Source organism: Bufo bufo, chromosome 10 (assembly GCF_905171765.1).
Source record: "Bufo bufo chromosome 10, aBufBuf1.1, whole genome shotgun sequence".
In the NCBI taxonomy this organism is placed as follows: Eukaryota; Metazoa; Chordata; class Amphibia; order Anura; family Bufonidae; genus Bufo; species Bufo bufo.
The window spans coordinates 144,882,932-144,894,897 of NC_053398.1; the positions used below are offsets into that span (position 1 = coordinate 144,882,932).

The 11,966-nt window shown below is 50.7% G+C and overlaps 1 protein-coding gene across 2 annotated transcripts; it reads right to left on the reverse strand.

The window, feature by feature from the left end:
- Nucleotides 1–95: 95 nt before the first annotated feature.
- Nucleotides 96–11,792, reverse strand: KIFC3 (kinesin family member C3). Of its 2 annotated transcripts, none has more exons than XM_040409981.1 (18): nucleotides 11,689–11,792; nucleotides 9,551–10,035; nucleotides 7,207–7,251; nucleotides 6,743–6,850; nucleotides 6,432–6,647; nucleotides 6,157–6,330; nucleotides 5,811–5,958; nucleotides 5,081–5,211; nucleotides 4,895–5,006; nucleotides 3,481–3,662; nucleotides 3,304–3,408; nucleotides 3,099–3,229; nucleotides 1,935–2,058; nucleotides 1,716–1,845; nucleotides 1,386–1,615; nucleotides 471–605; nucleotides 328–391; nucleotides 96–252 (listed from the first exon to the last, which is right to left on the reverse strand). In XM_040409981.1, the coding sequence occupies exons 2-18, from the start codon at nucleotides 9,980–9,982 to the stop codon at nucleotides 227–229; spliced, it is 2,493 nt and encodes an 830-aa protein (XP_040265915.1). In that variant the 5' UTR covers nucleotides 9,983–10,035; nucleotides 11,689–11,792; the 3' UTR covers nucleotides 96–226. The 2 variants fall into 2 exon arrangements, with proteins under 2 accessions (XP_040265915.1, XP_040265916.1); XM_040409982.1 differs by lacking the exon at nucleotides 11,689–11,792 and adding an exon at nucleotides 10,950–11,142.
- Between the last annotated feature and the right edge of the window lie 174 nt (nucleotides 11,793–11,966).

Here is an 11,966-nt window from a genome sequence, read left to right on the forward strand (position 1 = left end):
TGTCGACTGTTTCCTTTATAGTCTGATTAAACAAGCGTTGTCATCCATGTTCTACACGTGTCATTCGTCGCCTCACAAAACCAAGCAGGGACCTTCTTTATAAAATACTCTGTAATAAGGACTCTAGAAAAGCATCATAATACAAATGGACATGTCCACAGGCAGCAGGCGAGAGCTTAATGTAACCGGCTACTTATATAAGCTGCTCATAGCGGGGGCGCCGTCGTCAGGGGGGTCCGATCCGCTGCCGCACTGTAAAGAGATAGTATTATGGTCAGAATCTGCATCACCCTATGTGTCCCCCTAAAATGAGGCGGCTCTGGATACCTGAGGACGGAAGCTTCTTACGCACAGACGTGGTTCTTGTGCCACGTGGGGAGGGGCTGTCACTCTGCAGAAAGACAACAATGCTGTAATGTCACGTGTAGGTGCGAGAGAAGAGGTCTCCTACTGCATCAGCCTCGTCCTACCTCAGAACTCTCTGTGACCATGGCTCCTGCTTGCTCTATTTTCCTGCTTGGAATTCCCAACTCCACAGATCGGACTCTGTCCCCGAACCGTAAGGAACAGAGCGACTCATTTACATTCTGCTCCACTGGTGACACCTATAGAAGAAATAGAGGCATACGAGAAACTGGAGGGCACCCGAGAGACTAGAGAGCACCTATAGAAGAAATAGAGGCATACGAGAAACTGGAGGGCACCCAAGAGACTAGAGAGCACCTATAGAACACGTGGAGGCATCCGAGGGACTGGCGGACACCTATAAAACACGTGGAGGCATCCGAGGGACTGGCGGACACCTATAAAACACGTGGAGGCATCCGAGGGACTGGCGGACACCTATAAAACACCTGGAGGCATCAGAGAGACTGGCGGACACCTATAGAACAAATGGAGGCATACCAGTGCCACCCATATAGACTGGAACTGGGTGAAGGGTTCACCACCTGGGAAGAATCTGCCGCTGATGTGTAACTGTGGTGAATACTGGTGGCTTGGGATGTTCGTGGTTTCCATCTTATTTTTTTCAGGAGGGTTGAATGCTACTTGAGCTAGATCAGAATGTACAGACATTTCCCCCCTATCCGCCTAGTAACAAACCTAAGCCCTTATGTTTCGGGGTCCTGATGTTTGGAAGTGTTCTGCAGCCATGTTTGCTGTGTGGATGCTGAGGCTTTTTGTGGCCCGCAGCAGGTTTTCTATCAGTTGTGGATGGTTCCCTATTGACGTTCATGGGATGAAGGCACACCTGAGCCACTTACTTCAGCTCTCCGTAGAGGCTTTACAGGGTCCGTCGGTTGCATGTACAGTGTATATTTTGGAGTCCAGGGAACCCCTTCTATTTCCGTCCGGATGTTTATGGACCATACTTGTGATCTTACCTGTAGGAGCAGTAGAGCCTTCCCATCTCGGCTCAGCGCTTCCTGAAGCAGGTATGTGAGCTTGGAGTTGCGGTATGGAACATGGGCCTGCTGAGATCGCAGGGCTGAGAAGACGTCGCCCAGAGCAGATAGAGAGCGGTTGATGCACTGAGCCTCCCGCAAACGTTCCCCAGCCGCTCCTGACCGTGACACCCGCTCCGATCCAGCCAAGTCCACCAGATACAGCTTTCCTGATGATAAGAAAGCCAGTTACTCCATAACATCTGCCCTGGGTCACCAGAGGGAGCTCCACGGGTGGAGGGGACAGTGACTGGTCATAATGTCACTCACCTGTTGTACAGATCCCAGTGCTAGTTTCATGTCCCTTGGCGGTCAGGATGAGGAGGGCATGGGAGCGGGAGCTGTGGGCATTAAGGTTTGTGCATTCTGTGGCTCGTTGTTTCCATCCAAGCTCCAGAACCTTAAATGGTGAATGAGAGGGATGCCCTGTAGGTGAATGATGCACTGCAGAAGTGGCGCCATGTTACAGCAGGGTCACAGCATCCTCACCTTGTTTATGTCCGACATGTTCCTCACACTGCGCTGTGTCAACCCTGGAACATACAGCTCCCCAGCACCCCCTGGAGCCATCTTTATATCCAGAGAGCTATGGTAGTCGGAGCCCAGTAGATCCCTGTCGGTAACGGAGGGTGGTTAGAGGAATATGGCTAACAGAATGGATAAAAGACATTGACCGTGTGGAGTGGATATAACAAGGCAGCGGCCCCCCTGTTGCTATAAGAAGGTGACAGCCTTATGAAGTGGCTGTAAGAAAGTGGCGACCCCGTGGAGTGGCTATAAGAAGGCGGTGGCCCCATGGAGTGGCTATAAGAAGGCGGTGGCCCCATGGAGTGGCTATAAGAAGGCGGTGGCCCCATGGAGTGGCTATAAGAAGGCGGTGGCCCCATGGAGTGGCTATAAGAAGGCGGTGGCCCCATGGAGTGGCTATAAGAAGGCGGTGGCCCCATGGAGTGGCTATAAGAAGGCGGTGGCCCCATGGAGTGGCTATAAGAAGGCGGTGGCCCCATGGAGTGGCTATAAGAAGGCGGTGGCCCCATGGAGTGGCTATAAGAAGGCGGTGGCCCCATGGAGTGGCTATAAGAAGGCGGTGGCCCCATGGAGTGGCTATAAGAAGGCGGTGGCCCCATGGAGTGGCTATAAGAAGGCGGTGGCCCCATGGAGTGGCTATAAGAAGGCGGAGGCCCCCATGGAGTGGCTATAAGAAGGCGGTGGCCCCATGGAGTAGCTATAAGAAGGCGGTGGCCCCATGGAGTAGATATAAGAAGGCGGTGGTCCCATGGAGTAGATATAAGAAGGCGGTGGTACCATGGAGTAGATATAAAAAGGTGAACCCCCCCATGGAGTGGCTAAAAAAAAGTGGTGGCCCCTTGGAGTGGATATAAGAAGGTGGCGACCCCATTGAGTGGCTATAAGAAGGCGGTGGTCCCATGGAGTAGACATAAGAAGGCGGTGGTCCCATGGAGTGGATATAAGAAAGCGCCAGTCCCCCTGTAGAGTGGCTATAAGAAGACAGTGGCCCTGTGGAGTGGCTATGAGAAGGATGTGGTCCCGTGGAGTAGATATAAGGTGTCTGCCCCGTGGAGTGGCTATAAAAAGGCAGTGGCCCTGTGGAGTGGATATGTAATTTATCATTGGATCTTTTGTGGCACTCACCTTAGTGTCTCGTTGTAGATTTCGGCCATGCTGACACTCAGGTGATGTTCCCAACTGCTGGATCGTTCGCTCACCTCTGACAGCAGCAGGCGCAGAGCCCTCTGGTTTATGCCAGGATTGTCCACGGTGCCCTGAGGGGTGGACATGCCATTAAAGCCCATGCCCTCCCATAGTGCATACAGCAGAACCCACCACCCGTCCTCACCTCCATGCTGTATGTTTTACCAGATCCCGTTTGTCCGTAGGCCAGAATACAGATGTTGTACCCGTCCAGACAGGAGGTGATGAGTGGAGAGACCTCTTCAAACACCTGCAAAGAGACAGAGAGCTGATCCTGTGCACCTGCCTCCTCACCCTGCCCAAGGCCTCTCCCGCCTCCTACCTCGTCCTGTGTTGTACTAGGAGGGAAAACTTTGTCAAGTTCAAAAGTCTGCATTTTTCCTTTCTGTTTGACGTGCAGGATCCCATTATTGTCCTGGTCAAAGGTGATGACGTTCTGTGCCCCTGCGCCTATCCCATCCTCAGATGTGATTGGCCGAACCCGAGCAAGTACACGGATGTTCCCTAATGGAAAAAAACCACATGTCCTTAGTATAATGTAATGAGACATGCCTGGAGACGCTGCCCTCCCATACTACAGAGAGAGAAAAGACAATGCAGCAGCACTCTGCAAACCAGATAAAGTACAATAATGCCACAGTCACAAAAAACATTCAAGTGCTAATGCTACGATTACTTATAAAGTGAGATGCTTGGCAAATGCATTTTGTACAAAACCATCTGAGCCCGTCTGCCAAACGTCAAGGCGATCTCTGTAAGACGGGAACCTAACACTAAATGCTACCTGTTATGCGCCATAATGTTGAAGTGTTGGGTCCACATGCATGTTGGGTCCACTCTGCATTTGCCAAGCATCTCACTTTATAAATAAGCGTAGCATTAGCACTTGAATGTTTTTTGTGGTGACTATGGCATTATTGTACTTTATCTGGTTTGCAGAGTGCTGTTGCATTGTCTTTTTTCTCTGTTTCTAGCCATGGCAGCGTGCACCTGCGCATTGGGATGTGCTGACTAACCACCCCTTCCTTTTTTTTTTTTTTGCAGACTTACAGCGCTGGAGGTATGGCACTCGTGAGTCGTGCACTCCTGATTATCCTGTCTGCCCCTTAAGCTGATTTTAATTAGTTTCAGTATAAAGCTGTGGCCTGCTCTCGCTACATTTATTGGAAGCCGTCTGGCGCCAGGAGAGGTATGGAGTAGGCTCGGCATGCATGTTGGTACCTGCACCCCCTGGAAGTAATGGAGGCCTTTATGGCACCAAAATTGGTAAAAGGCAGAGTGGACCCAGCATGCCTGTGGAACCAACACTTCCTGAACTTTATGGCGCATAACAGGTAGTATTTAGTGTTAGGTTCCCGTCTTACAGAGATCGCCTTGACGTTTGGCAGACGGGCTCAAATGGTTTTGTATAAAATGCATTTGCCAAGCATCTCACTTTATAAGTAAGCGTAGCATTAGCACTTGAATGTTTTTTGTGACTATGGCATTTTTATACTTTATCTGGTTTGCAGAGTGCTGCTGCATTGTCTTTTTTTTTCTCTGTTTCTATCTATCGCAGCGTGCACCTGCGCATTGGGATGTGTTGACTAGCCCCCCATACTACACCATTACCCTGCATAAAATAGCCACGGTCTGTAAGGGGAAGGCCACCACCTTGTGCGTGGAGTCTTCCTCACTCAGAAGGCCTCTTGTCATTACCAGAGAAGCGAGCCGGACAGGTTGTGGCAGTCACTCACCTCGTAGTCGCACCAACTGGTTGTGACACTCTTTGCGCAGGTAAAGTTCTCGCCGGTATTTGGACAGGAGCTCAGAGTTTGTGTCTTGAACGTGTTTCACAACTTGAGAGAACTGTAAAAACAGTAGCGTTATAGAGGATAGCCAGGGCCCCAGAACCCATTCCGCTGGTGTCCCACTCCACGCACCTCATCTCGAGCCTCTCGCATGGTCTCGTACAGCAGGCCCGGGAAGTCTCGCACCTGTCTCTTTAGAGTATTGTAGTCATGGGTCAGAGTGCGGAGTGCTGGCTGTAACATGAGGAGATTCTGGCGGACACCTGAGACCATCAGCGTGCGGGAAACGGTCATCAAAAATGTCATCACCAGGAGAAGAAAAGATCATTTAGACTTTATAACATTTATAGACTGTAGGGGGAAAGATCAGAAGCAATGACCTGAGGGCACAAGAGATCAGCAGCAAGTGATGAGAGGTGAAGGGACATAAGTGGCAGGGTATAGGAGGTGACAGGAAATCAGCAGCAAGTGACAAGAGGTAAGGGAGATCAGCAGTCAGGTACGGTAAATGACGAGAAATCGGCAGCAAGTGGTGGGAAGTGACGGGAGGTCAGCTGTAACCTACAGGAAGTGACGAGATCAGCAGCAAGTGACAGAAGGTGAAGGGAGAACAGTAAGTGGTGGAAGTGACAAGAAACCAGCAGGAAATGGTGGGAGATCAGCAGCAAGTGACAGACGAGCATCAGTAAGTATCGGGAGGTTATGAGATAAGCAGCAAATGACAGGAGATGAGTTGCGATCAGCAGCAAGTGGCTGATGTTAGATAGAAGACACATAATACATGGTTTAGGAGTGAGGGGAGCAGGGGAAGGGTGCTGGCTGGGTGCACCCACTCTGGAGTTTGGAGGCCACAGGCACTCACCATCCAAACTCTGATGCACAGCTCTCATCTCCTCCTGGGCTCGCTCAAATGCCTCAGACACTGCAAGCTCCTTCTCCTCCTGCAGGGAACGGAACTCCTGCACCATTTGCTCCTGGGCACGATCAAGCTCTTCAGCATACAGTGCCACCTACAGGAACAGAGGGGAATGGGTGCCATGTCACACCTTCTGTTACAATGGGTGGGTCGGTTACTGTGGGACATTATCCCATAACAGCCCTCAGCATCCCACTGTGACGGTGAAGTCCCCAACCAGACAGCTCTGATGTCAGCTGGAGCGGTAGTCGGGGGCCCTGATCTCGGCAGGAGAGGGTGTCGGGGTGCTGACCTGAGCTCGGAGCTTGGCGGCCTCCTGTTGCTCACGCTGTAGTTGCCTCTTCATGTCCTGTATGACCTGGTTTTGTCTGTCCAGCTGTTCCTGGAGATGGAGGCTCCTGGCCTCTGCCTGGCTCACCGCAGCCTTCATCTTGCCAGACTCAACCTCGACTGTCTTCACTACATACTGCAATATACAAATATACACATCACATTTATGACCCTGACGTGAGGATACAGGGTCAGGGTTTCCACATTTGCGGTGACATGACATGATTGACCCCAAACCTTAATCTGCTGAGAGCGCTGGTACTCCCGCAATCTGCGATTTAACCTCTCCTCCTCTTCCACCCTCTCACGTGCAGAGTCCCTCACTCGGAGCTCAGCCTCGGAAAGCCTCTCTGCTTTCTGCTGCACTTCCCATTGCAAAGCACAAATTAGTGCCTTCTTCTCGCCTTCCTCCTGCTCCATGTGTTGTAGACGCTCCCTCAGCGCCGCCACCTCCTGGAGCACAAGTACAGAGGAAAGCGGTGATCAGAGGACAGTGTCTGCGCAATGTGGTCTCAGGCGATTGTGCCGGCCGGAGGTTGTGGCTCTACCTGGAGATTCTCGCGGTCCAGGTGGCTCCGTGGCCCCTGCAGCTCCTGCCTCAGACGTTCATTCTCCAACACCAGAAGGTCGCGGTGCTTCTCCAAATCCGTCCCCCCCTGAAAGTAAAGGACATGCATTATCCCTGACTCCAAGACTCTTCACCAGTATGTCCAGGGTGGGAGTGTGTTCACATGGCTTACATTTTGCCCCAAATTCCTCTGCAAAGCTCCATGGTGTGAACAGAGCCGGCATGATCACCTGGCATCTGCAGCAGATGGCTACACGTGGTTTATACAATAGGCCTAAGTCCACATATGGATATGCACACAGCAGAAATCCAACTGTCTAACCCTCACTGAACGCTCACCCATCTGACGGGGTCTTGAGCAATTAGTGATCTTCATAATGTGACCAACCCCTGATCACCAGCGAGAACATGGGATCTAAGGTGCAGGAGGTGAGCTCTACTTACCAGCTGGCCATGAAGGCTACTTATCTCCTCCGCCTCACGCTGCATCTGTAAAACACAACAACAACAACTTGTAAGGGTGACCCACAGACCATAAGGATGACTTTGGTGTGAAGTGACCCTCTCCAACTATGTTTGGCCTGCTGCAGGCTCCAGACCACACCTGATGCTTTGCACTTATATTTGCTGCTATTTTAAGGGCTCTTCTGCATTTTTTCTGTGCTTTTATTATCAGGGATTTTTTCATGTATCTGCTGTATATCTGTTTGGGGTGGCATTGCTGGGAGGAATGCAATCCGTATAGGATCGTGAAGTGGACTTTCTGGACTCTTGCAGATTTGAAGCACTCGCAGGTAGTGTTGAGCGAACTTGTTTTTAAAGTTCTGCATCCAAAGTTCAGGTTCGGGTTATCGAAGAATCCCATTATGGATTCCAAATTCCGTCATGGTCCGTGGTAGCGGAATCCATAACGGGATTCTTCGATAACCTGAACTTTGGACGCAGAACTTAAAAAACAAGTTTGCTCAACACTACTCACAGGACACCTGTGTGCCATGCAGGTGGGGGGTGGTTATATGTTATGCCCTCATCATCTCCCGCCTAGACTACTGCAACACTCTCCTCTGTGGTCTTCCATCTAGCACTCTCGCACCCCTCCAATCTATCCTCAACTCTGCTGCCCGACTAATCCACCTCTCACCCTATTACTCCTCTGCCAATCCCTTCACTGGCTCCCCATTGCCCAGCGAATTCACTTCAAAGTACTAACAAATACATACAAGGCGTCCACAACCTGTCCCCTCCCTACATCTCTGAGCTACTTTCCCGATACACCCCCACACGCACTCTCCGATCCTCACAAGACCTCCTTCTCTCCTCTCCTCTTATCACCTCTTCCCACAATCGCCTCCAGGATTTCTCCCGTGCATCCCCCACACTCTGGAACTCGCTGCCCCAACATATCAGACTCTCACCTACAGTGGAGACCATCAGGAGGAACCTGAAAAGCCAGTGACCCTGCTGCCTCTATACCGCCATGACCAGCTTCACCCGCACCTACTGTGTCCTTCTCCCATACCATGTAGATTGTAAGCCTCGCGGACAGGGCCCTCTCTCCTCCTGTAACTTGTCTTGTTTATGATTAGTGCAATTGTCTGTATTATGTATGTATACCTCTTCTAAGCGGCCAGTAACTATGGGCCGAGCCAGAATGGGCTCCAGAGAAGTGGTCCCTCAGTGATGAGGCAACATATTAAGTGAATTGCCAGAGAGGTGGTCGCATGCAACAAGAGAGTATATTGCCCCTGTTTCAGGGAGAACCCACTAGGGACTCAAAGATCCTGTAAGAATTAATTGTGTAAAACTTGCAGTCACCAAGGTCACCGGAGATATCCAGGTCACCAGAGCCATCATGGTTATTAAGGCACCCAGATCACCAGAGCAATTATGGTCACCAGAAGCACCCAGGTCACCAGAGACATCATGGTTACCAGAGGCACCCATGTCACCAGGGCCGTCATGGTCACCTGAGACATCCAGATCACATAAACCATCATGGTTATTAAGGCACCCAGGTCACCAGAAGCAACCAGATCACCAGAGTCATCATGGTCACCAAATCCATCATGGTCACCAGAGGCACCAAGGACACCAGGCCATCATTGGTCACCAGAGGCATCATGGTCATCAGAGACACCCAGGTCACCAGAGGCACCCAAATCACAATGGCCATCACAGTCACCAAATGCAGCCAGGTCACCAGAGCTATCATGGTCACCAGAAGTACCCAGGTCACCAGAGCCATCATGGTCATCAGAGACACCCAGGTCACAAGAGCCATCATGGTCACCAGAGGCACTCAGATCACCAAAGCCATTATGGTCACCAGATGTAGCCAGGTCACCAAAGATACCCAGGAAACCAGAGGCACCCAGGTCACTAGAGCCATCATGGTCACCAAATGCACCCAGGCCACCATAGACATCATGATCACCAGAGATACCTAGGTCACCTAAGCCCCCATGGTCACCAGAGGCAACCAGGGCCATCATAGTCACAGAGATAACCAGGAAACCAGGGACGTCATGGTCACCTGAGACACTCAGGTCACCAGAGACAACCAGGTCACAAGAGCCATCATGGTCACCAGAGACACCCAGGACACCAGGGCCATCACTGTCACCTGAGACACCCTGGTCACCAAAGCCATCATGATCACCAGAGCCATCATGGTCACCAAAGACACCCAGGTCATCTGAGCCATTATGGTCACCAGAGAGAGGCACCCAGGGCACCAGAGTCTGTTTGGTTGTGACACCTGTTCAGTGTGTGTCATCTCTGGCCTCACCTCTTGAAGCTTCTTGCACATCTCATGATGCTCCTTTTGCTTCTGTTCTAACATGTCCTGCATGTCATGCAACTTCACATGTAACATATGCTCTTCCTCACACCGTCCCTTTCTATATTCCAGCTGTCTGATTTCTGCTGTATGTTCACACTCAGTCTGTCTCTTAACATCCTTGTCTTTGAGTAGTCTCGGCTCTGTCTGCAGTCTCATTAGCTGCAGTTGTACTCTGAAGTCTCTTGCAGTCTCGTGCAGGTCACTGAGCTTGGGCTGTCTCTTTCCCGTGGAAGATTTCCCCTCTTGCTGTTGCTGTGTTCCCCTTTCTTGGATCATTGCCATCAGCGGCCTCTGCGCTCCTCTCAGCTCCTGAGGCCTCTGCCCCGGTTCCAGTGTTTCTGGTGGACGTTTTCCATCTTGTTTAAGGGATCCCACCATGGTCAGAGGGACAGGAGCTCCATACGTCCTCCCCACCACGCACCACCAGCAGCCTGACAAGTACAAAATGGCAGAGGGTTAGAACAAACGTCTGCACCCAGGGCTGGGGGCAAAAGCAATGCTACAAACATGGACACCAGAGGGGAGAGACCAAACACAGAGGCCTCTACAGAACGAGAACACTGTCCACCTAAATCCTACATTATATACCGACCTTCAGAATGTATATATTAAACACTGACCCTCAGAACCCATACATTATATATTGAGCCTCAGAACCTATACATTATATATCGACCTTCAGAACCCATACATCATATACTGACCCTCACCTATACATTATATACTGAGCCTCATAATCCATACATTATATACTGACCCTCCAGACACATACATTATATACTGAGTCTCAGAGCCCATACATTATATACTGACCCTCTGGACCCAAACATTATATACTGAGTCTCATAACCTATACATTATATACTGACCCTCTGGACCCAAACATTATCTACTGAGTCTCATAACCTATACATTATATACTGACCCTCTGGACCCAAACATTATATACTGAGTCTCATAACCTATACATTATATACTGACCCTCAGAACTCATACATTATATACTGACTCTCAGAACCCATACATTATATACTGACCCTCTGGACCCAAACATTATATACTGAGTCTCATAACCTATACATTATATACTGACCCTCAGAACTCATACATTATATACTGACTCTCAGAACCCATACATTATATACTGACCCTCAGAACCCATACATTATATACTGACCCTCAGAACCCATACATTATATACTGACCCTCAGAACCCATACATTATATACTGACCCTCCAGACACATACATTATATACTGACCCTCCGGACCCATACATTATATACTGAGTCTCAGAACTCATACATTATATACTGACACTCAGAGCCCATACATTATATACTGACCCTCAGAATCTATACATTGTTTACGGTTCCGGTGAGTCACCCTCTTAGAGGTTTTAGATATCACAGGAAGGGTTAAGACCCGGGTTTTATCTTGGAATGTCAGGACGCCAACAAGGAAACAAATGCCTTTCCAATGAGCACAACAGAGAGGAATGTGCTGCCTCCTAGATCTGGTGAATGAGGCGACTGTTCCTCACTGTCCTAACTGCCACCACTGCCTGCCCTCACTGCCACCACTGCCTGCCCTCACTGTGCTAACTGCCACCACTGCCTGCCCTCACTGTCCTGACTGCCACCACTGCCTGCCCTCACTGTCCTAACTGTCACCACTGCCTGCCCTCACTGCCACCACTGCCTGCCCTCACTGTCCTGACTGCCACCACTGCCTGCCCTCACTGTCCTAACTGTCACCACTGCCTGCCCTCACTGCCACCACTGCCTGCCCTCACTGTCCTGACTGCCACCACTGCCTGCCCTCACTGTCCTGACTGCCACCACTGCCTGCCCTCACTGTCCTAACTGTCACCACTGCCTGCCCTCACTGTCCTGACTGCCACCACTGCCTCTGCTGTTCACCAAGGTCACATTTCTGCACACAAGTCATTTTACAAGTGTTAACCATTTAGCTGCTGGACTTATCCTCCAAGAAAGTTGCGCAGATAGCTTTGACAGTTCCAACACACACCGAGACCACCCTGTGCCACCCACCCACCCACCCGCCGGTCACTGCGGATCCTACCTCCCGGAGAGCGACAGAGTCCATAACAAACTTCAGACAGGAAAGTGAGAGCTCGAGGGGGGGGGGGGGAGGAGGAAGAGGAGGGGAAGGATCAGACTACAACCCACATCAGAGCCAGGGGAGGGAGCAGACTACAACCCACATCAGAGCCAGGGGAGGGAGCAGACTACAACCCACATCAGAGCCAGAAGAGGGAGCAGACTACAACCCACATCAGAGTCAGGGGAGGGAGCAGACTGTCAAGAAAGCGGCTGCTGACCACTGAAGCTGGGCACTGA